We start from the raw sequence: 21,849 nt of genomic DNA on the forward strand, positions 1-21,849 counted from the left end.
CTACGGACTTAGGACAGTTGTTGGATCTCTCCTCGCCAGCCTTTAAGTCTGACGCCTATCAAGATCTTACCCGGAATATCGAAGAGAACGCGGCAAGTTTACCCGACTTGCGGGTTGTCGACGGTATCGCCTACAAAAGGACGCGACACTACGACGGTGACCCTTTGCGTGAGGATTTCGCATGGAAGTTGTGGATGCCGGCCGAGCTGACTGAACAAGTGATTGAAAGGGCTCATTGCCCACCTACCTCGGCTCATGGCGGATTTCACAAAACTTTGCACCGTGTAAAAGAGTACTTTTACTGGCCAAACATGGCGGTGCAGGTGCGAAGATTTGTGAAACAATGCCGAGTTTGTAAGGAGACGAAGCCGGCAACCACAACTTTACGTCCACCCATGGGCAAAGAATTCGAAGTGGAACGACCATTCCAGCGCATCTACGTGGATTTCCTCGGCCCCTATCCGCGCTCCAAGTCGGGGAATTCCTTCATATTTATTGTTTTAGACCATCTGTCTAAGTACGTGCTGTTGAAGGCAATGGCTAAGGCGAGTGCCAAAAATGTGGTAAAGTTTTTGATTTCAGAAGTTTTCCATAAGTTTGGCACTCCAGAAGTCATTGTCTCCGACAATGGCAAACAGTTCGTAAGTAGGGAATTCCAGGACTTGGTTAAGAATTTTGGCGTGCAACACATGAAGACCGCTACCCATTCGCCACAGGCCAACGCGTCGGAGCGCGTTAACCAGTCGGTACTTGCCGCGATAAGAGCTTACCTTGGCGAAGACCACCGCGAATGGGATAAGCACCTTTCGGAGGTGGAATGTTCACTGCGCTCGTCGGTGCATAGCGCGACAAATGTGACGCCGTACTACGCCTTATTTGGGGTCAACATGATTAACCACGGAAGTGTTTACAAAATCGCGCGTAAGCTCCAAGTATTGGAAGACCCCGACGCGAACATCGTACCTAACTCGGAGAAAATGGATCATACCCGGAAATTCATCCAGGAAAACCTACACAAAGCTTACCTTAGGGGAGAAAAATCCTATAATCTTCGCTGCCGAAAAGTTAAATTCTTGCCCGGACAAGAAGTGTTTCGCCGTAGTTTTCGGCAAAGTAGTTTCTCTAACAACTACAACGCGAAGCTGGACAAAAAGTTTTTCAAGTGTAGAATTGTGCGGCCTGTAGGGAATTCTTTGTACGAAGTGGAAGATCTTCAAGGGAAATCTTTGGGCGTCTTTCACGCCAAAGACTTGAGGCAGTAATTTGGGCCCTGAGTAGTTTCTAGCTAGCGTTAGTTTTAGATTTAAGTATATGAATTGCTATTTCTTTTTGGATTTTAGGGTTAAGTATATGAAGTTCATTCTTCTTTTGGATTTTAGGCTAGGTAGTTGAATTGTTTTTTTTTTGCTTTGAAAGGCATATGAATTTCGTTGTTTTATTATTACTATTATTATTGATTCTATTATTCGTTTGAATTGCCTTAAATGGTAGGCGGTTTGTGTTTTTATAGGCTAGGATAGATATTAGGTCGTTATAGAGAATTTTCTTTTGGGTATACTATTATTTTAAGATGGGATAGCATAGTGTCCCTAAGCCAGAGTGGCGTAGCACTCTTGGCAACATTTTTTTTTTACATTGTTTTCCTTCTTTTGCGTCTTAACCATTCTATCCGAATTTCGATATCTTTTCTTTTTGGCTTGAGCCAGATTTTTCTTCACTATGCGAACTTGTTTTAGTTTTTGGTTTGTTTGAGCACTTATTTTAGCTTTTTCTTTCAGTTGTTGTTTTTATTTCTTCTAATCAATTTTCCTAGGCTCATGCGCAAAGCGCGGTGTTTCACACGAGCGGGCTCAGTTGGCGACTTCGGCTTCCCCACTTTGTTTGCCGACCAAAAGGTCAGTGATGAACCTTCTACACCGGACCTTGGAGATGGACGCCAGAGTTTTCGTGACCAAAGTACCGCAGAAGCTCCCTCAGGTTGTGATTCCAACGTGTGCGGACGTCAATGGGCGGCCAACTTGTGACGTGTCATAGACCTCCGGAGCCTACCCCCCTGTGCCCCAGCGAAACTATGACATTAGGATGCACATCGTAGTAAGGGGGGAGGACGAATGAGGAATATGAGCTGCCAGAGGACGGTTATAGCGGATGGAATCACAGTGGATGGAAGACACAGGGCAGGTTCACCGCGGTGAATAAGCCGGTAACGCAGTAACCGGTGACGATGACTCTGGTGCACATCTCCAGATTGGTGGTCAGGAGCACCACGTATGTTTTTGGTGGAAGTAAACGGTCTGGGGAAGGGGTTAGCCGCCAAGGAAGTTGACCCGGGTGGGCACAAGAGAGGCAAACGTACGCTTTGGCGCATGCCCTTGGTCCTTGACCCTTATTAGTGTAGGTCGGTTGGTATTGTAAATGGGCCATACCGGTCCATGTTTTGATATAGCTGCCATATAAACCGATCTTGGGTCTTGACTTCTTGAGCCTCTAGAGGGCGCGATTCTTATCCAATTTGAATGCATTTTGGCACGTAGTATTTTGTTATGATATCCAACAAGTGTGCCAAGTATGGTTCAAATCGGCCCATAACCTGATATAGCTGCCATATAAACCGATCTGGGATCTTGACTTCTTGACCCCGAGAGGTCGCAATTCCTATCCGATATGCCTGATTTTTTTGAAATTTTGTACGACGGATCCTCTCATGACCATCAACAAACGTGTTTATTATGGTCTGAATCGGTCTATAGCCCGATACAGATCCCATATAAACCGTTCTCTCTATTTTACTTCGTGAGCCCCAATGGGCGCAATTCTTATACGAATTGGCTGAAATACACAGGTCTCCAACATATAATTTAATTGTGGTCCGAACCGGACCATATCCTGATATCGTTTTAATAGCAGAGCAACTCTTTTCTTATATCCTTTTTTGCCTAAGAAGAGATGCCGGGAAAACAACTCGACAAATGCGATCCATGGTGGAGGGTATATAAGATTCGGCCCGGCCGAACTTAGCACGCTTTTACTTGTTCATTTTACTTCTTTTTTTTTTAAGTTCTCAATTTCTAAGTTTTCTGAGAGCAAATCCGAGTCCGTTACAGCCTACGTGCTTCCAGTCTTATTCTCACACAAGTCCTGGACCTTACCTAGAACTAACCCCGATTCCTTGTTTTTTTTGCGAAATGGGTCAGGAGCTTTTTGTTATACCCGATTCTAGGGGCAGTTTTCTATCTGCCGACAGGCGTTTGGGAAGGAATAGAAGAGGAGAAACGGACTTACCTGTTTCCTCTGGTACTCGGTTGTTCCTTGTGTGTGGGGTTCCTATTAGTCCCTGGGCGAAGACCTGTTTGGAATCGTAAAGGGGTGTAAGTGCGGATCAGTTATGGTAGTTCATGTATACTTACCTGGCCTTTCCATCCTGTCCTGTCTTATCCTCTCCGGTTTTGTCCTTAGTCCTCGATGATGTAGTAGTCCATATCCCTGTGATGTATTCCTTGGGACCTGCAAGTGGAAAAAGAGGAATTATCATTTAGTACCATTCACCTGATATGGTTTTATATGTTTAAAATTTTGAAAGTTTTTGCTTTTTTTCTAGTTTGTCCATTTCGCACTAAATGCTTTATTTAACATAGATTCTGGCATTGCATTTCTGCTTCAATCTCATGTTTTTTGTTTTATTTTTCAAAATTTTCCTAAAGGCCAATTTATAATTTTTATCGCATATTCACGATCACTTATAATTTCGGCATTTTATTTTTTTTTTGTAAATCCTTTTTGATTTTTCGCACTAACTTTCTCTTACACTTTCACTTCTCAGTTCATTGAACTCTTTACGGCACTCACAGAGTCGCAAACCAATTTGGATTTTGTTCGAACCTTGTCTTTTGTTTCACAGCTAGCAGGCCCCTACTTCGTTTTTCTTTTTATTCGCTTTAACACAGTTCATTTTCCAATTGTTTTATTTTGCACACTCCAATTTTTTTATTTTTTTTATTTTAAGTATTTCACTCACTAAGTTCGATTAATTTTCTAGTCATTAATTTTCTGTCCGTCCGAAGTATTTTCTTTTCATCTTCCTTTTTCACTTCATCACATTATTTTTATTGCACTTGGTGTTTTAATTCAGGCGTTTCACTTATTGTTCGGCGTGCACTTTACTTTTGTTTCACTCCACTAAACTAATTGGCGCGTTTATTATGCGTACCCCCACCCCCCATTCATTATTTGGGTGGGTTACGCACACTTGCGTTTGACACCATTGCACTACACGATTACACACTTACGCACTAGCGCCAACGGTATTGGTGGGTGCATGTTGGTTTTATGCATGAACTCTTGTGGGTGTATTGGACTGACGCCAACTTTTTTCTGGAACCCACGCTGTTTTTTCTCGGCACTGCACTCTTAAGTTATTTGTTAATTTATTTTATTTGTCACCTTTTTAGCAATTTGCATTATTTTTCGCCCTCACAATTAACCCCGTATAGCTTAGTGGCCTTAGCTACTGGTGGCTAATGGGTGGTTTGTTGGGTTGGGCAAATTAGTTTTCTGAAACATTTCGGTTGAAGTTTTTTTTGATTTGGGGTTGTATGTTTTTTTTTGAGATTCCGTGAACTTTCCCCAACATTTTCTTTGAATTGTCCATCTTTTTTTTTAAGGTATTTATGGGTTTTTAGTTTCTTTTATTTATTCACACACACGCACACACACACACACTCGCCGGTTTCATTCATAGATTTTATACGCAATTTTTATTTTTTTTTCCAACACGCCCGCACCTGTTTTTTATTAGAACACGTTTTATTTTGCCCTAGCAGGGTCACTGGTTTATTTTCATTTATTTTTTTTTCACAATTAATACTTACCATTTGTTTCCATTGGTGCTGCTGCGGTCGTCCCATTGACAAAATGAAGTAATTTCTTCTTCTTTGGCCTTTAGCTATCCATTTCATTCATCACGAGTTGATATCCATAGGCCCGGCCCTAGTGACGAGCGCGTATGTCATTTCGTATTGGGGGGTTCACACGCTGCGATATAAAATAAAGGGATGGACACACGTATGGAAGTGCGAATTTTAGTAGTGAAAATCAGCTATTTAAGGTAAAGGCTTGTAATGTGGTATACGTTGACGTGTCCTAGACACCTTCTCCAGTGAGAGGCCGGCCCGGGAATTGAGTTGTGTTGAATAAAAGTTCTTAAAAGAGTTGAGCTAGGGCGACGATTAATTCCACCAATTGAACGGCGGATTCCACTAATTGAGCGATTAGTCGATAGGGATGCCAGTTCGGATCACATTTTAGGGTTGCCCATTCGTAAACAGCCGGATTTTTAACCTTTCTACACTGCGAGAAATCGCACCTTTTTTCCCTCCCATCCTTTGATAGTGATATCGGCAGGATGGTTGGGTTTGTTGTGTGCGCGATGTCAGGGCGTTAGTAGGTCCCCATATTGACCCTATTGTGAATATCATGATGTTCATTTGGTTGGCAACGCGGCCGAAACAGCTGGCCACAGATTGGAATTGATATATGTCAGGTCGCTTGGGGCCAAATATCAAAAATAAGGGAAAAAGCGAAAGGAAAAAGCCATATTAGGAAATTTAGGGAAAATGGCCGATTTCCTGGGCTTTTCCCTTTCTTTTGGATCTGGATATTGGAGCTGGCTGGATGGAGAGGAAAGAGTTTGTCTGCGAGAGATTGGAGAAGAAAGTTTTTTTTCTGCAAGTGTCTGCGGTTAAGTGAAATGCCCGGTGCCACAAAGCAGTGTGAACCACTTTTACCTTAATATAAACGCTATGAACGAAAAAAAAAAAGGAAATGAGAAAATAAAACACCAGTGGTAGCGAAAGAGTTTTTTATTTGCCGTGAATTTGTGTTCAAGAAAATTTGCATTTTTGGCTACAACCTAAATTAATTAATCAACTACAAATAAGAAAGAAAAACACAAGGCTAAAATCTACATGCCGAATAATCTTAAAAGCTACGTGTCAATTAATCTTGAAAAACTACATGCGAATTAATCCTAAAAACTACGTGCATCAGGAAGTTACAACCTAAAAACTATATGAGATTAAAACTTACCAACTAAACAGAGTGTAACTTGCAAACTAAATAGAGTTTAACTTACAAACTAAATAGAGTGTAACTTACAAACTAAATAGAGTTTAACTTACAAACTAAATAGAGCTTAACCTACAAATGAAAAAAAGGCTTAACCTACAAACTGAATTGGATTTATAGCCTAAATAGAGAGTCTGGAAAATATATGAAGTATAAGCAAAATAAGGAATAATTACAATACACCTGTCGTCGGTCATCAGCCACGCCCAGTCACCATCGCCACTCCAATCAACGTGGGAGCTCCTGATGCTTGCAACCTCCCCGGGCGGCAAGGGTAAATGCCGGACTCCGGACCAAAACGGACGACCTATAAAGACAGACCTTTTTTTTTTACAGTAAATACTTACATATATAAATATATTTGTGCCCAATACTATCTAGATATATATATATATATATTAATTTTCTTTTTTTTACCTGGGGGAGACAAGAAGGGTTATCTGTCCCAACTTAAATTTAGTGAGTTCCGTTTTAGAGGAACCGTAGGCGCTAGGATCAGAGCTCTAATCCGGGTAGGTCCTCAATACGTTGATCAGGGAGCTTTTGCCCGTTAGGTGGGGATATCAGCTTGTCAAACCTAAAAGGAGAAAAAGGAATTGATTGAAAGAAAACAGAAAAGGCGGAATATATTCATATAGACAACACGGACGGACAGAACCAACTACCGACGTTTATACGCGGACGGACATCAGAGGCAGCCCGGCCGAAGCAAACCGGGAACCTTACTTCAGCGGATAGAAATGATCGGATCGAAGGCGAACGGTGGATGTCATTGTTGGAATTCTATTTAAGATTTCTTTGTACTTGTGACAATAAAGAGGGCAGTTTTATAACGTTTGGAATACGGAATTAGAAATGTGTTTGGCTTATGCCGATTTTAGGAAGGTGGTAGGGAGCATGTAAGAGGTAAGTAGGGGTACCGATGTTGGGATACCTAGGGCATGGTGTAGGTATCATGGTGAAGCCCGATCGTGGCTTCTGTGGGAGGGCCAAGTGCTTGGCATACCAGCCGCCAAGCCACGTATCGTCCGGTGCAGTGTAGGTTATTTGTCCATTAATTTCGTGAGTGAACGTGTTTGTTTTTTTTTCTCGACATTGTCTCCTGTTCCTTTTTTTTTCATGGACTTATTTTGGCCTACCTTTTTCTTTCTTTCTTACGCAAAGACCGGTATGATTTTTTTTGGTTTATGGTGTGATAGATGTCATGGTTGCAAGAACCACCCCCATCCGGCGAGCCCTAGCCGCGCTAAACGCCAGCATACCGGCAAGGCAATTCATGGCACCACAAACGGGGTTTTATCGTCAGATAAATCCCAACCTTGAAACACCACCATTAACACTTTTATAAATAAATGCTTCATTTGTCTCTTCTTAAATTTTGTGTTTCATTATTTATTAATGACGAAGGGGTAGGTTTTGGGTGAAATTACAACACCATATATGAATTTTAGCACGACCCACATACTCACATTTATGTGTACATATAAACGTAAGGAGCTGATAAATTGTTTGATGCCATATTAATTTTTATTTGTAAACATGCGAGATCATATGCTGTTAGAGTAGCAAGATGGTGGAACCAACTGTCTCATGAGTTACGCATCTTTTCCCATTCCAACAACGTTTTCCGTTTAAAACTTCTTGATTTTTATAACTCTTTTGCTGTTGGTTAATTTTTTTCCTTGTTCTATTCTTACTTCGGATTTGCAAAGCTGCACTATTTTTAATTCTCGTGCACTGTGTTGGACCACTTTCTATCTATCGCTCTCTTCCATTTGGATTTCTTTTATATTGTTAATTTTTTTATGGCTGGGGAGCCAAATATTAGGTAGATATAATAAAGTATCTCATTATGTTAAGAAATGAATTAAATTATCTGTTATACTCAGGTTACTGAAATGTTAATATGTAATTATTTTATGGGCCTTATTGGCTTTATATTACATATTTGGTTAATAAATGAAATGAAATGGCAACATTTTGGCCAAAGAAACCCAAAAAATCATCCTTGTCCAACCACCGAAAGAACGATTTTCGGAAATTGTCCCGTAAAAAAGAACGTAGTACCAGCCTTAAAGCTGAGCTGAGTACTAAGCTTTAAAGTCTGACAGACCCATGAAATGTCTTATGAGGATGGAATACGCATTTACATACGGTGGAACACGTTCATAACGTATACAACTATGGTAACCTTTTTAGACACGTCATAAACAAAGCGTATCTTATAGATTATTGACAACGCGACGTAACGAATAATTTTCGCAAATATCCATTTTGACAATACTAACATAACAAATTATTTAGATAAAAATTATATGTATCATATGTATCGAGTGCGCTTTCGTATCGAATGAAATTTCATCTCATATTTAAGGGGTCTTATACCACTTCAATGTAAATTTGTATGTCCAAATTTTTATAAAGAAATCTCGATTTAAACATTCGCGATATTAAATTTCAAAAATTGCCTTTCAATAAAGAGATGTGCATTCACAATAGAGAGATTTCGAACGATTTTACTCGTTCACGTATGCGACAATTCGGCCCAAGATATTGTAGATATGTTTATTTAACGGAATCACTTACTTTTACTATTATACCAAATAGTTGAAGCAAGATTGGATTTAAATACTTTTTTGTTAATTTTCAAAATAATCTAGGGTACCCTTCATGGCGAAACAATTAAAGGTGATCTCATTTGTACAACAACCACAAATCATATGGTGCAATCCGCCATCAAGCTGATCTTCGTTTTGCCAACACACGCAAAGAAATTTGTGTTCGTGTGTGTATACGTGTGCGTGCATGAGCAGAGAATATGTGAGAAAGATGATAACAAGAAAGAGAATGCAAACAAAAATCTGTCACCTTAATACTGTCAAACTTGGTCGGCTGTTAACAGCTGCTCGTGTACCCCCCTTGGGTACACTCAAAGCATTGTAAACAGTTACATTACGTTACGTGCGTTTATTGTACTAACATCGATTTTTGCTCTCCTGTCGTTGACTCCAATATGACAGTTCTCATTTTCTAATAGTCGAAGAAGAATATAATAAAGAAGTTATTATTTCATATTTTATAATTTTATAAGAAAACCTTGTCTGAATACATTAAATTTTCTAAATCAGGACAAGATACAGGCAAAAAAAAACATGGGTTAGTAGTGTTGAGAAAAACAAACCGGTATAAAACATGAATTGACCAAGGATAGAAGTGACGTCGTGAGTCAATACTCATATTAACATTTTTATTACTAAAGGAATATTTTTCTTGTATCCACTTGTATTTGACATACTTCAATATGTAGGAGGAGTTTTGAGTTATTTTCGTGGTTTATTGGGATCACGAGAAATGCGTATTCTAATACTGGGACTTGATGGGGCTGGCAAAACAACGATTTTATACCGTTTGCAAGTAGGTGAAGTTGTTACCACAATCCCCACCATTGGATTCAACGTGGAGCAAGTTACATATAAAAACTTAAAATTCCAAGTATGGGATTTGGGAGGACAAACAAGTATACGGTATGTTAAAATGTAGAGCTTAAGGAATGGAAGCGTAATATACCGATGTCTTATTGTTTGCTTTTCAGACCATACTGGCGTTGTTATTATAGTAATACAGATGCTATCATATATGTAGTAGACTCAGCAGATCGTGATAGAATAGGCATTTCCAAAGACGAACTATTGTATATGTTAAGGGTGAGTTTATATGTTATATTTTATCGATTGTCGTATTGGCATATTTCACGAAATCCTTATTTCTACGGTAGGAGGAAGAACTTGCCGGTGCCGTATTGGTAGTTTTAGCCAACAAACAGGATATGGAAGGCTGTATGACAGTGGCGGAGGTTCATCATGCTTTAGGTTTGGAAAACCTGAAGAATCGGACTTTCCAAATATTCAAGACGTCAGCGACCAAAGGCGAAGGGCTTGACCAGGCCATGGATTGGCTTTCCAATACCTTGCAAAGCCGCAAATAGTCTTATCTAAATTTGTAACAAAAAATTATTCTTGAGATAAACAAAATATTTCAATTCTTTTGTTTTTAAACTTCGCTCTTTCAATGAAAAGCGAGGAAAACGCATTTCACTTATAATTTTGACCTGTACCCCTATCTTCGCCCCCTTTACCACAAACAAAACAATCGAGTCTTTTATGATGTTGGTTTACAGATACTTTTTAAGTTATAACAAAAAGATAAACTAGTATATGCAATTAAATTATCATGGTGATTAAAAACGAAACTTTGTAACACAACAAAAAATTATTTATAGAACGAACACTGGGTTTTTCTTTAAATTATTTGAGTGTTTTATTCTTTCTCAATATCAGTCACCCCATCACCCGTCAACAATATTTAGGGCATATTTCTGTAATCATAAAGTATTCAATAGATTTTTTGTATGTTACATTTAGTAAAACGAGTATAATAAATTAAATATAGAGAATATTAAAATGTGGAATATTAATAGGATTTTCTCTGGGTATTTTTTGAGATTAAACAGCAGAAAGTGTTTAAAAAAAAATAAGTGGAAAATAGGATTAACAAAACCAAAAATAAACCATCCAGGCTTGAGTTCAATGACCTTATAGTATAATATTGTATGAAAACTTCACTTTCTAGATGAACCGTGTGTTTTGGTTTTATCGCAGCTCTCTACATGCAAAATATCAGACAATAATGCTGCCTTTTGGGTTCCCATAAAAAACTTCCATCGATACTTCTTTATCACCTACCTACACATCAAGTCACAATCCCATGGAAACCGTTTTTTCGTACCGGATTGACCCGATGGAGTCCTAATCGGTAAGCGCTGCCGCCTCACTGCTACAACAACAGCTCGTATAATCACAGTTGTTGTTGTAACAGTGTGTTGTACACTAAGGCGGCAGCCCTTGGTGATAAAGGAATACCTCGGGTCAATCCGGTACTAGCAGAGATTGGTAATTAAATGCTTATTTGTATTCACATATGTTTTTTCATCGTAAATTTAAGCAATTATGTTTGTATTACCTAGCAAAAAATGTGTGAAAATTTTTCACATTTTCAGGGGAGAAAATGGCCACGGAACAACTGAAAGTAAAAGTTTTCATTTCACTAGCTAATGGCCGATACTATATTCGTTTTTCACCGGTGAAAGCACATGGGTTTCACGGTTACTTTTTTGAAATACTACCAGAATCTCAATGATAACATTATACTTTTATAAAAATTTGTTCATAAGTAATGTGAGAATGTCCTACTGAATGAAATCAGTAAGTTATTTTGCTTCAAAATCTATTATCTAAAAAAGGAATCATGAAAAAATTTCGATAAAAGCGAATACAGTACCGCCCCTAAAGTGAGTTTCGGAATACACTCTATATTCATGATCGCCTTGACATTCTTAGTGAATCTAGCAAAGTGCGTCCGTCCGTGAAAATCACGATGGTTGTCGAACGCATAAAGCTAGCGGCTGAAAATTTTGGACATATACAATAATACCTCGATTTATGTCGTGATAGGTTTGAAAAAAATCGTGAAGTAAATCAAAATTCAAATAACTTATACCCCGTTTGCACCGCTCATTAAATCTGGATTTAAAACTCTCGTCAGCTGATTTTATAAAGGGAAAACAGATGATCGAGCCATAAAGAGCATTGTAAACGGGGTTTTACACGCCAAAACTCAAATTTTATTGTTTGAAATTAATTATATGTATAGAAGACAAACATTTTTTCATTTATTAGCAAATTTTGCAATCTAAAGCTAGGTAAGCCTTTATAATGAGATTACAATAAAACGACACCCATCGAAAAATAATGTTTAATATTAAATTATAACAAGATAAGTAAATGCAAAAATGCCAATTGTCACTAAAAGTCGTCCGCGTATTTTATTTGCCAGCAGAAGAGAGCAGGAGAGTGCGTTAGAGCGAGCACAATTTTGAGTGTTTGGTTATTGAGAGCTTATAAATTTCTACTGGAGCATTTTTGTCCAGCAGAAATTTGCAGCGACGAACAGCAGTTTCATTCAAATAAAAAGCAAAAGAGAGCAAAGGATGTGCTTTATCTCCAGCAAATTTTTACTGGAAAAGTACATGAACAGACCTGAACAATTATTAAATATTAATAAAGTATCACAATTAAAAATTTAGAAAAAAAAAATAAAAATTCGATGCCCCCAAATCCATATCTCGTGGACAATTTGGAAATCAATATGAAGTAATCCACTCTATCGAACGCCTTTTCAAGATCCGGTGATAGAAGAACACACATTTTATGGACAGATAGACAGCGTCTGATAGAGTCGGTTAAGCCAAGAGGGAGTGTAGTGGTACTTCTATCACTACGAAATCCACACTGGCAATCATTCAAAAACATTCTACTCTCAATATATGAAAAAAGTGGTTCCTTCAACACCTATTCTACGTGTCCAGTTAACGGAAAAAAGGCCAAAAATACGGTGCGACGAAAAAAACAAATATGCGAAACTTTTAGAACTGTAATAGATTTTGCGGATTTTTTTATAAAAATTCATCGCAAATAAAATATTTTCGGCACCATTTCATTTGAGTAAGGAAGAAATTCATGATATTGAAGTAATCTTAGCTAAAAAGTTGCAAAAACTATATTCTCCAGATTTATCTTAATTATAATTATTGATCGAATTGTGGTGCGTGGCAAGCCTAATGTGTTGGAAATATTAAAAACCTTTTCACGGAATAAGTAAACAGGCACATCGACCAAAGTTCCAAATTCAAAGACCAAATAATGAACGACTATAAACAGACCCACACATTGATTGGGATTACTCGAAATAAACAACGAGTGTTTATTTGGTGGTGTGTTTCCAAAATTTGGACAGGCCGAAATTAGCACGTTTTATTTATTATATCCATGCTTGAAAAAACATAAAAATTGTTTTGTTTTTCAAATTTTTTTTTGTCATATTAAAAAAATGCATTAACAGAGAATATAAACTAATTTTTACTTTTCTTCCACGCTAAACTTAACCATTTAGGTATCTAAAAATAATATTTCCAGCTGCGTTTACCATTCAGGCAGACCAAAACGTCTAACACGTTTTTCCTGGGAATCCAAATCCATGCGTATTTTCTGTCTCATATAGAAAATGGGACAATCCCGATTTGAGCACAATACTTCTTCATGCAAGGAACCCTGACAGCGTTGGCATTCAGTCCATAAACGTGAGAAAGTTTCTTCGATTTGTCGCTTGGCCACTACCTCTTTCATATAGAGTTCACCCATCTTGGGCTCACAATGGGGACATAGTGGAGCGTTTTCATAACCCTTGGGCATTAAAGCTTTGCAACCCAAACAGGATGATTTTTTGGTCATAAAACCAGCTAAGCCACCCACCTTGGATGTGACCACTGTGCGTGTGCGAGTATGTTCTCCCTCTGTAAAAACAAAAGTATAAAAAATTGTTCTTACATTTAAAGATGCTCCTAATCGACGCCCTATTACTTACTCAGTAACACAGATTCGGCTTTGTCGCCCAAAATCGGCTCAAATATGCGTAGCAATGGTTTCGACAATTGTTGCTCCAAATAATAGTTGGCATCAATGGGAACACAGTTCTCCAAGACATACAGGGGATCTTCGGCCTTAGCATAAGCCGGTGTATTTTTGGCAGCCGCACATATGACATAAGGCACACGATCACCTAATTTTGGTGCCGTACCCGGATCTCTTTTTTTCATTTTTGCCGCTAATTCCACATGAGCTTGTTTGGCTGCATAATCTGTTTTCGCTAATTCTTTCGTTATCACAAGCTGTGAGATATCAATGCGATTACACAACAAATCGGATATGACTTGTTTTGCATATTCTACGGCGCCATCGGGATTTCTTTCAATTAAAAGCTTTTGCAAACATGTATTCATTAGATTTGCCACCAAGGGAGAATTATCACGGCGCACTGTTTCTATGCCTTTGCAGTCCATTTTATCATACGTTTCAGGTCGGGTGAAGTAGAGGCCAGCATAACGCTTTTTGTTTATCAATAAATAAGGGTAGTACACTTTTTCGAATTCCAATTTTATGGGACTCACAAACTTCGAGGATACCAACTCAGCAGCTTCTCTTCCCAACTCCATGCTTTTCTCCAACGACTTTACACCGAAATTCACCATTACGGAATCGGTGTCACCGTATATAACAACTGCATCGTTTTCATAGCCATTGGCTCGGGTATAGTGGGTTTCGACTTCATTCTTGGTCAATTCAATCATAGTACGCCCATAGGATGTGACCGAGCCAGAGATTTCTAAACAAGGCAATTTACCCACTTGAGCTCCGGTAAAACCATACACTGAATTAGCTGAGATTTTCAAAGCCAATTGGCGACCATCTAAAACTTTTCGCTTGAATGGATCCGTTTCTACTTTCAAATCATTTTTAGCTCTCTTACGAGCAGCCAAAAGAGATTCAAGAATTTCGGGTAACAACCCCCGTCGAATCGACGATTTCACGAAAGTATTATTCGAAGGTGTTCGTTCAAAGTCATCATCTTTTAGCTTTAACTTGTCCTTCATGCCTGGCTGCAATAGGGTTGTATAACACAGATTATGAGCCATCATTATACTTGGATACAGTGAGGCAAAATCGAGGGTAGAAATCGGATCTGCATAATAGCCTCTTTTAGGCTCTATGACTGTGGCACCCTCGTACTGTTCGTCAGAACCTTGTGATGAATACGAAGGCATTATAAATCCTTTGGTCTTGGCCTTTCTTAGTAGTTGACTTAAAACTTTAATCTGTTGGCCTCGTGTTAGCAGCGATTCCAACGGCACTCCTGTGACCCTAGCCATCTCCATATAGTTTACAATGGACATCAACTTTTCCAGCAGTCTCAATGGTAGATAGGCATCCTTCAAGCAATACATGGCCAAACGACGACGTGTCTGCTCATCGCCGTTTTGAAGATCGGTAATTATACTGTGGTGAACATCTTCCTTTTGTTCTTGCAAAAAATGGTACGATACAGCATTGAGGGTGTACGAACGCAGCTTATAATCTCTCAACAGAACGAATAATAAATCAAATGGCACACGCCCCTCAAAATTGACATATTTGTTTTCACGTCTTCCCATTTGTTTCGATTGCAATACCTGCTCCTTGATTACAGAGCGTATATTCTTAATTCTTCCCAAAAATTCGAAATTTTTAACTTTCAAATGTGCCGCTCTATTTAGCAAATAGGGTATGTCAAAGTTATTGATGTTGTAACCAGTCAAAATATCAGGATCAACTTCTCTAACAAAACTAGACCACTTATCCAAAAGATCTGTCTCGTTATCGAAGCACAGCACTTGACTACCGACAATTGGAGCACAAGTTTTTAAAGTGAAAACGTTGCGTATGAAGGGTTCAGGGTCTCCTTGTCTTATGACCATATTTGCAATTTGGATAACAGGATCCATTTTAGGTTCAGGAAATATACCCTTGCGACCAGCGCACTCGATGTCAAAAGACAATATACGAAAGGGGGCGACTTTGGACCACTCACCTTCGGGTTCATGTGAAATAAATTTATCAAAAGCAACATCCACCTCTATTTGGCAGCGACTTTCCGGCAATGGCTTAGAGTTTCGTCCTCTTTGTCGCCAAGTTCCTGGGGGCAATTCAATCCAATTGCAGCCCACAACACCAGTGTCTACCATAAATCGTATGTCAAAATCAATGTTATTTTCAAATGCTCGACAATCTTGGAAATCGAAATCTGCATAGATGATATCTCTCTTTAGAAGTCGTGAGGCGGCGGCCACAAAGCGAGGCATGGAGAGAGTGATTTTAATATAACGCTGCTTTGTATCGCCCTGATAACCGTAAATGTTTAGACGCTCCACAAGCTCTACACCCAAAACCGCCTCCTGAACATTGTCCTTGTTGCTGCGCATATCTGCAAGAACCTTTTTGTCCAATGCAGCCCTGAAGTCATGACAATGTCTCTGCTCAAACCCATTTGGTGCAGCCAAATAAAAATAAGGACAATATCCATGCACATGACAGCAGACCGAATTGCCTTCCATGGTAATGCCATACATACGAATCACCGGCACTGGTCCTAAGCGGGCACCTGGCATCCCCGGTAGAGGAACTCCTACATAATTTTCAACATCTATTTGTTGAAATACCAAATTATCAGTCTCGGGGTCCAATTCTGGAGGATCTACACGGGACCATTTAACGGATGTTTGTTGATTTTCTGGTCCATCGCCAATTAACTGAGTTGAATCCATATCATCCATATTAAATTCAACCTCAAAGCCACCACCCCCCATATCGTCTTCATCATCATCAAAATTTCTACAAGTTTATGACGGCCAATGTATTATATCAATTTTTCTTTGTATAATATATAAATACACATACCTTGGTTTTTTGGGTCCAACACCATTTGTTCCTGTGCTGGTGCCGCCGTTACCACCAGGTCCAACTTTTCTTTTGTTAGCAAAATTGCTCATTTTATGAACTGTTAATGTTTCTGTTGAAACGATAGTATTTATATTCAATAATATTTATTTTACAATTTTTTTATTTTGCTTGTTGGAGGAACTATACAAAAAATAACTAAAATCCGTATGAACTGGCAAAATTTTTGCGCGGTTCTAATGTTTACATGGCGACGAATTTTAATTTAATGGAATGTTTACACTAGGTTATTTTAGGTTCTGATTAGTCGACGCGCCGCCGCCCACCAATTTTGCTTAACCCGCACCGTTCTTCGTCGGCTTATAATGAGCCGCTGATTTCAGCAAAAAATAAATCGCTTGAGCCGAAATAATAACACTAAAGACAACATAAATTCAACAGGTACGAGCAGTTACCCAAAAACAAAAAATTTAATGTACTATCTGTCAAAATCAGTATTTAGTGCAACTCTGATTTCGAGTTTGCTACTAGCTCTCACCATTTTTCGTTGTTTGTGTCTGTTCAGGGAGAAACAATAAAAGGTGGTCTAATTTGTACAACAACCACAAACCATATGGACTGATATTGAGCCGCTGATCTCAGCATGGCGAAACAATTAAAAGAGGTCTAATTTTTAAAACAACCACAAATCAATAGGTATAATCCGCCAAGTTGTCATCAAGCTTTTGTATGCGTGTGTGTATACGTGTATGCGTGTGTGTATACGTGTGCGTATATGAGCAGAAAATATGCGAGAAAGAAGATAACAACAACGAGAATGCAAACAAAAATCTGGCATCTTAATACCGTCAAACCTTAACGGCTGTTAACAGTTGTTCGCGTGAGACCGCCTTTAAAATCCGCCGTGAAGTTGCTCTCGTATGTATACGTGTGCAAATAAAATAAGAGAAAGAAAAACACAAACAAAGATAACGTGAAAAAAATGGGGTGGATTGCTGTGAATGTAAACACAGAATTGACATCTTAATACTGTCAAACTGGATGGCTGTTTTCAGCTGTTCGCGTGAGACCGCCTTTTTGAAGTTGTGAAAACAATTTAATTTGAGGTTGCTTTCATTCAACTTGCACCAAAAACAACATATTTTTTTTGTTTTTGTCAGAAGGAATAGAGCAAAGCTCTTAACGAAAAAATAACAGTGCTATTTTGAAAAGTGATTTTCATGTGTAATTTTTATTGGTATCACACTATGTGTACAACTTTAACAATAGCAAAATTTGACACTCACAACGAAAATGCCTTTCAAAGGCCAAAGACAACAGTGTTGAAGCAAAATTGATTCAGTATATTTCGTGAGCGTTTAATTACATTTTCATTTCAAATTGTGCGAAATTTTGCCTGATGCAGAGAAATTTCGCTACTATTTAGCTCATAGAACTCAGTACCACTTGTGTCCGCATTATCTTCATCACCATTTTTTTATAGTGCGTTTTGACAGATATCTGTGTGAAAAGTCGTAGTCAGTACTAGGCTTAAACGATAAGACATGTCATATGTAATTTCGAAAACAGCAACTCTGAAAGTTGTACAAATGGATTTTGGAATAAAAATTCAACTTTTTCGATTAAATCGAGCTTTTATTTCATCTAACCCACATGTAGATACATGTATATAGAAAAAATACAATACATATGAGAATAAATACCGACTAGAGCGCGCTCTGTTCGTATTCAACGTACATAAGACAAGTCTTATGAATACAAATAGTGACAGCTCATATGTCATGTCTTATCGTCTAATGACAGCTTTTACTATAATGCACACATACAACGGAACATTATTAAAATTTGTTGACAGATAGTGCACTGAAAATTGTACTCAGATATTTGCTGTACACTACCTGGATTAATACTAAAAGTATTAGTATTTACTAAAGGGGTGGTATTCTGTTCCACTTTTCGTGCGAAAATTCGTCAAAATCTATATAAAAAACTTATTAGCTAAAAACGTGTGATATAAACAGGGTTGCCAGAGGTGACGATTTTATGTAATTTTTGGGTCTTTTTTATCAGTCTAGCATATTCCCTAGCTTAAGCTGAGTGTTCTGTTCAGCTTTTTTTCAAGCGGAATGCTGTCAAACTCCATATAAAAAAAACGTCGTCGAAACATTGGCTGAAACGTTATAGTGAGGAAAATGGCAAAAAACTATTATAGTGGCAACACTTGAAACTATTGCCGGCTTCATTTTTGTTTGTTTTATTGACTTCATTGGTTCAATCCCATGGCAGCCGGTTGTATGTACCGGATTGAACCGATGAATTCCTTCATCGGCAAGGGCTGCCGCCACAGTGTACCACACACTGCTACTACAACAACAACAACAACTTCATTGGTTCGTTTTTTTTATTTATTTGAGAAAAAAATATAAAATGGAGAAAACATTTGATTGTCGTCAAATTCCGCTCGCGGACAATTACAAATTTCAGCGGCTATTCCGAAAGCAGAATATAATACCAACCCTTATGGATAAATAAAACGCTCTTCCCGCTTTAAGCTGGGTATATAAAAAACGTCGGCGAAACGCCGGAGGAAAATAGGCGAAAAAATAGAACTCTGTTTATAGTGAGCAAAAAGAAATTTTAGTGGCAACGCTTGACATTATTTTTGTTTTATTGGTTTCAATTGTTCGTTTTTTTTGTTATTTTATTTATTTGCGAAAAAAAATAACAAAACCATAAGTGCAGTTAAAAAACGTCATTTGGTATGAAAATAAGAACAAAACATAACTGCGTTTTTGTTTTATTGTTTTCAATTGTTCGTTTTTTTGTTATTTTATTTATTTGCCAAAAAAATAAACAAAACCATAAGTGCAGTTAAAAAACGTCTTTTGGTATGAAAATAAGAACAAAACATAACTGTCCGCTCGCGGAACCATTAAAGATTACCGCGACTTTTCCGAAAGCAGAATAGAATACCAACCCTAAGGGCATGTTTCCATACCAATGCACGTTTCTTTATCTGCACCTTTTGTTTCTCTATTTTATATATTGTCTCTTAAAAAAATAAAGAAAAACGAACCATTGAAACAAACTAATAATGCCGGCAATAGTTTCAAGTGTTGCCACTACAATATTTTTTCGCCATTTTACTCATTATAAACAGAGTACGCCTTTTCCCCCAATTTTCAGCCAACATTTCGCCGACTTTTTTATATGGAGTTTGACAGTATTCCGCTCGAAAAACTGAACAGAATACTCAACTTAAAGGTGGGTATTAACTTTAGTTTTCAAAGTGAAACTTCATATAAAAAAAAGCAAAAGAAATCTGTGAAAAAATTTTCAATTGCGGTACTATGTTTTTCATTGAGTGGAAAATTGAACAAATGTTAAATGTCTTTCTTTGAATAGAAAGCATTAAACAAGGGTCTAAAGCCGGACAATATCCTGCAATGGAATCTCAATTAAAAACTAATGTTAAAACAGCAACGCGCAAAAGTTAAACAATTTTTAACTTTGATGACTAAAAACACTACTTCACGTGTGGCAATACAGAATGACGCTCATTTTCAAGCATGACATAATAACCAGGTAGTGTACTATAAACAGCTGAGTACAATTTTTTCTCGCAAAGTGCACTATCTATCAACGAGTTTTGGTTGTGTGTGTATTATAGTTAAGAATCATAACACACACAAACAACGAAAAATGGCACGAGCTGGTAACATACACAAACTCAGAGTTGCACTAATCAATGATTTTGACAAATAGTACACTCAAAATTTTGTTGTTGGGCAACTGCCACTACCTGTAAATGAATATATCTTGTGTTTTCAAGCATTAAAGTTGAAAATTTATTATCTTTTCCGCGTTGCTTTTGTAGAATTTGTGTACAAAGTTGGTTTTTTGCATCGCGACGCTCAAAAACAAAGCACAACGCGATCATTCTGTTGCCTCAAAAGTCTAGTACTGACTTCATTCACAACGAAAATGCCTATTAAATTATTGCGAAATCCGACGGACTCGTTTCTTTGCTAGAACACAAACAAAAGTCAAACAATACAACAGTATGAAGCAAAGTTGATTCGGCAAATTTCCCGGGAAGTTCATGGGTCTTGAGCAATACGCTCTCAAAGGGACGTAGAAAACATTGCAATATCTTAGTTATTTTTTAAGATCTTTCAGATGAGGTAAACGAAATTTTTTTGCATAAAATAATAAAAAAGTTATAGCCAAAAAAAAAAATAAATTTTTACCCGATTTTTTTTTAATAATTTCTTTAAATCTCAAAAAGTGATTCGTATAACCAGTAGTTTTATCCCATTCCAATGAAAATCCCTTTTCCAGGCCTTTCATTCGGTATGTAAAAGTTTGCATACTGGGAAACTCAAGTAATTCATACATATTTCGCAACAAAAAATGTTTTAAGGCTGGTACTCCTTTTTTTGCAGAAAATTTTCCGAAAATCGTTCTTTCGGTGGTTTGACAAGGTTGCCACATTTGATTTTTTTGGGTTTCTTTGACCAAAATGTTGCCATTTACATATACAAGTACGGTATAAAGATATGACGGCTGTGCGAATAAAAATCATTTTATCCTGTCAAAGAATCTCTGGAAAAATGCCTGACCAGGCACGCGTCCGGCCAACAGCATATTGTTCGGCTTCAACGAAGGCGATATAGCACATTATATTGGGTTGCCCAAAAAGTAATTGCGGATTTTTCATATAGTCGGCGTTGACAAATTTTTTCACAGCTTGTGACTCTGTAATTGCATTCTTTCTTCTGTCAGTTATCAGCTGTTACTTTTAGCTTGCTTTAGAAAAAAAGTGTAAAAAAGTATATTTGATTAAAGTTTATTCCAAGTTTTATTTAAAATGCATTTACTTTCTTTTAAAAAATCCGCAATTACTTTTTGGGCAACCCAATACAATATTATACTTGCGGTGTGGACATGCAAACTGAAAAAAGAATCCTTTTGCTAGTCGGGCCAACAAATGGGGCATTGACTCAATGGACCAGATGCATAAATGCAAGCGCTCAACAAACCGCTGGCCATTGGCCTTGTTTTGTAATATGGGGGACATTGCTGCTTTCATTTCAAACAACGAGATTAAGCCAATAAAAGGAAGTGACAGACGACGGTCATTCCAACTAATGCGATTGCCACGGCCAAACATAGAGAAACGAGCGTTGAACAAGCATTAGGAAGCATTTGATATAAAGGTAAGAAAAAACAATACTAATGTTCAAAGCAGAATAACTACATATTTGTATTCTTTTTAGATATTATCAAGACCGACAGAAGAAGCTGCACAGTCGTTTGCGTGCCATTCTGAGTAATGACG

At 37.9% G+C, this 21,849-nt stretch overlaps 2 protein-coding genes and 1 long non-coding RNA gene across 3 annotated transcripts; 1 reads left to right on the forward strand and 2 right to left on the reverse strand.

Annotated features, from left to right (window-relative positions):
- Positions 1-5,482: 5,482 nt before the first annotated feature.
- On the reverse strand, positions 5,483-6,807 carry LOC131994305 (uncharacterized). Its single transcript, XR_009396611.1, has 2 exons — positions 6,541-6,807; positions 5,483-6,430 (listed from the first exon to the last, which is right to left on the reverse strand). It is a non-coding gene; the product is annotated as an uncharacterized LOC131994305 (long non-coding RNA).
- Positions 6,808-9,142: 2,335 nt separating this feature from the next.
- On the forward strand, positions 9,143-10,602 carry LOC106089965 (ADP-ribosylation factor-like protein 1). Its single transcript, XM_013255982.2, has 4 exons — positions 9,143-9,279; positions 9,431-9,647; positions 9,716-9,827; positions 9,899-10,602. Exons 1-4 carry the CDS (start codon positions 9,276-9,278, stop codon positions 10,106-10,108), a joined length of 543 nt encoding a protein of 180 aa, XP_013111436.1. The 5' UTR covers positions 9,143-9,275; the 3' UTR covers positions 10,109-10,602.
- A 2,426-nt stretch (positions 10,603-13,028) lies between these two features.
- LOC106089977 (DNA polymerase delta catalytic subunit) lies at positions 13,029-16,750 on the reverse strand. Its single transcript, XM_013255997.2, has 3 exons — positions 16,509-16,750; positions 13,603-16,442; positions 13,029-13,531 (listed from the first exon to the last, which is right to left on the reverse strand). Exons 1-3 carry the CDS (start codon positions 16,598-16,600, stop codon positions 13,161-13,163), a joined length of 3,303 nt encoding a protein of 1,100 aa, XP_013111451.1. The 5' UTR covers positions 16,601-16,750; the 3' UTR covers positions 13,029-13,160.
- Positions 16,751-21,849: the final 5,099 nt, after the last annotated feature.

The sequence above is a fragment of the Stomoxys calcitrans genome, chromosome 1, assembly GCF_963082655.1.
Source record: "Stomoxys calcitrans chromosome 1, idStoCalc2.1, whole genome shotgun sequence".
Lineage (NCBI taxonomy): Eukaryota > Metazoa > Arthropoda > Insecta > Diptera > Muscidae > Stomoxys > Stomoxys calcitrans.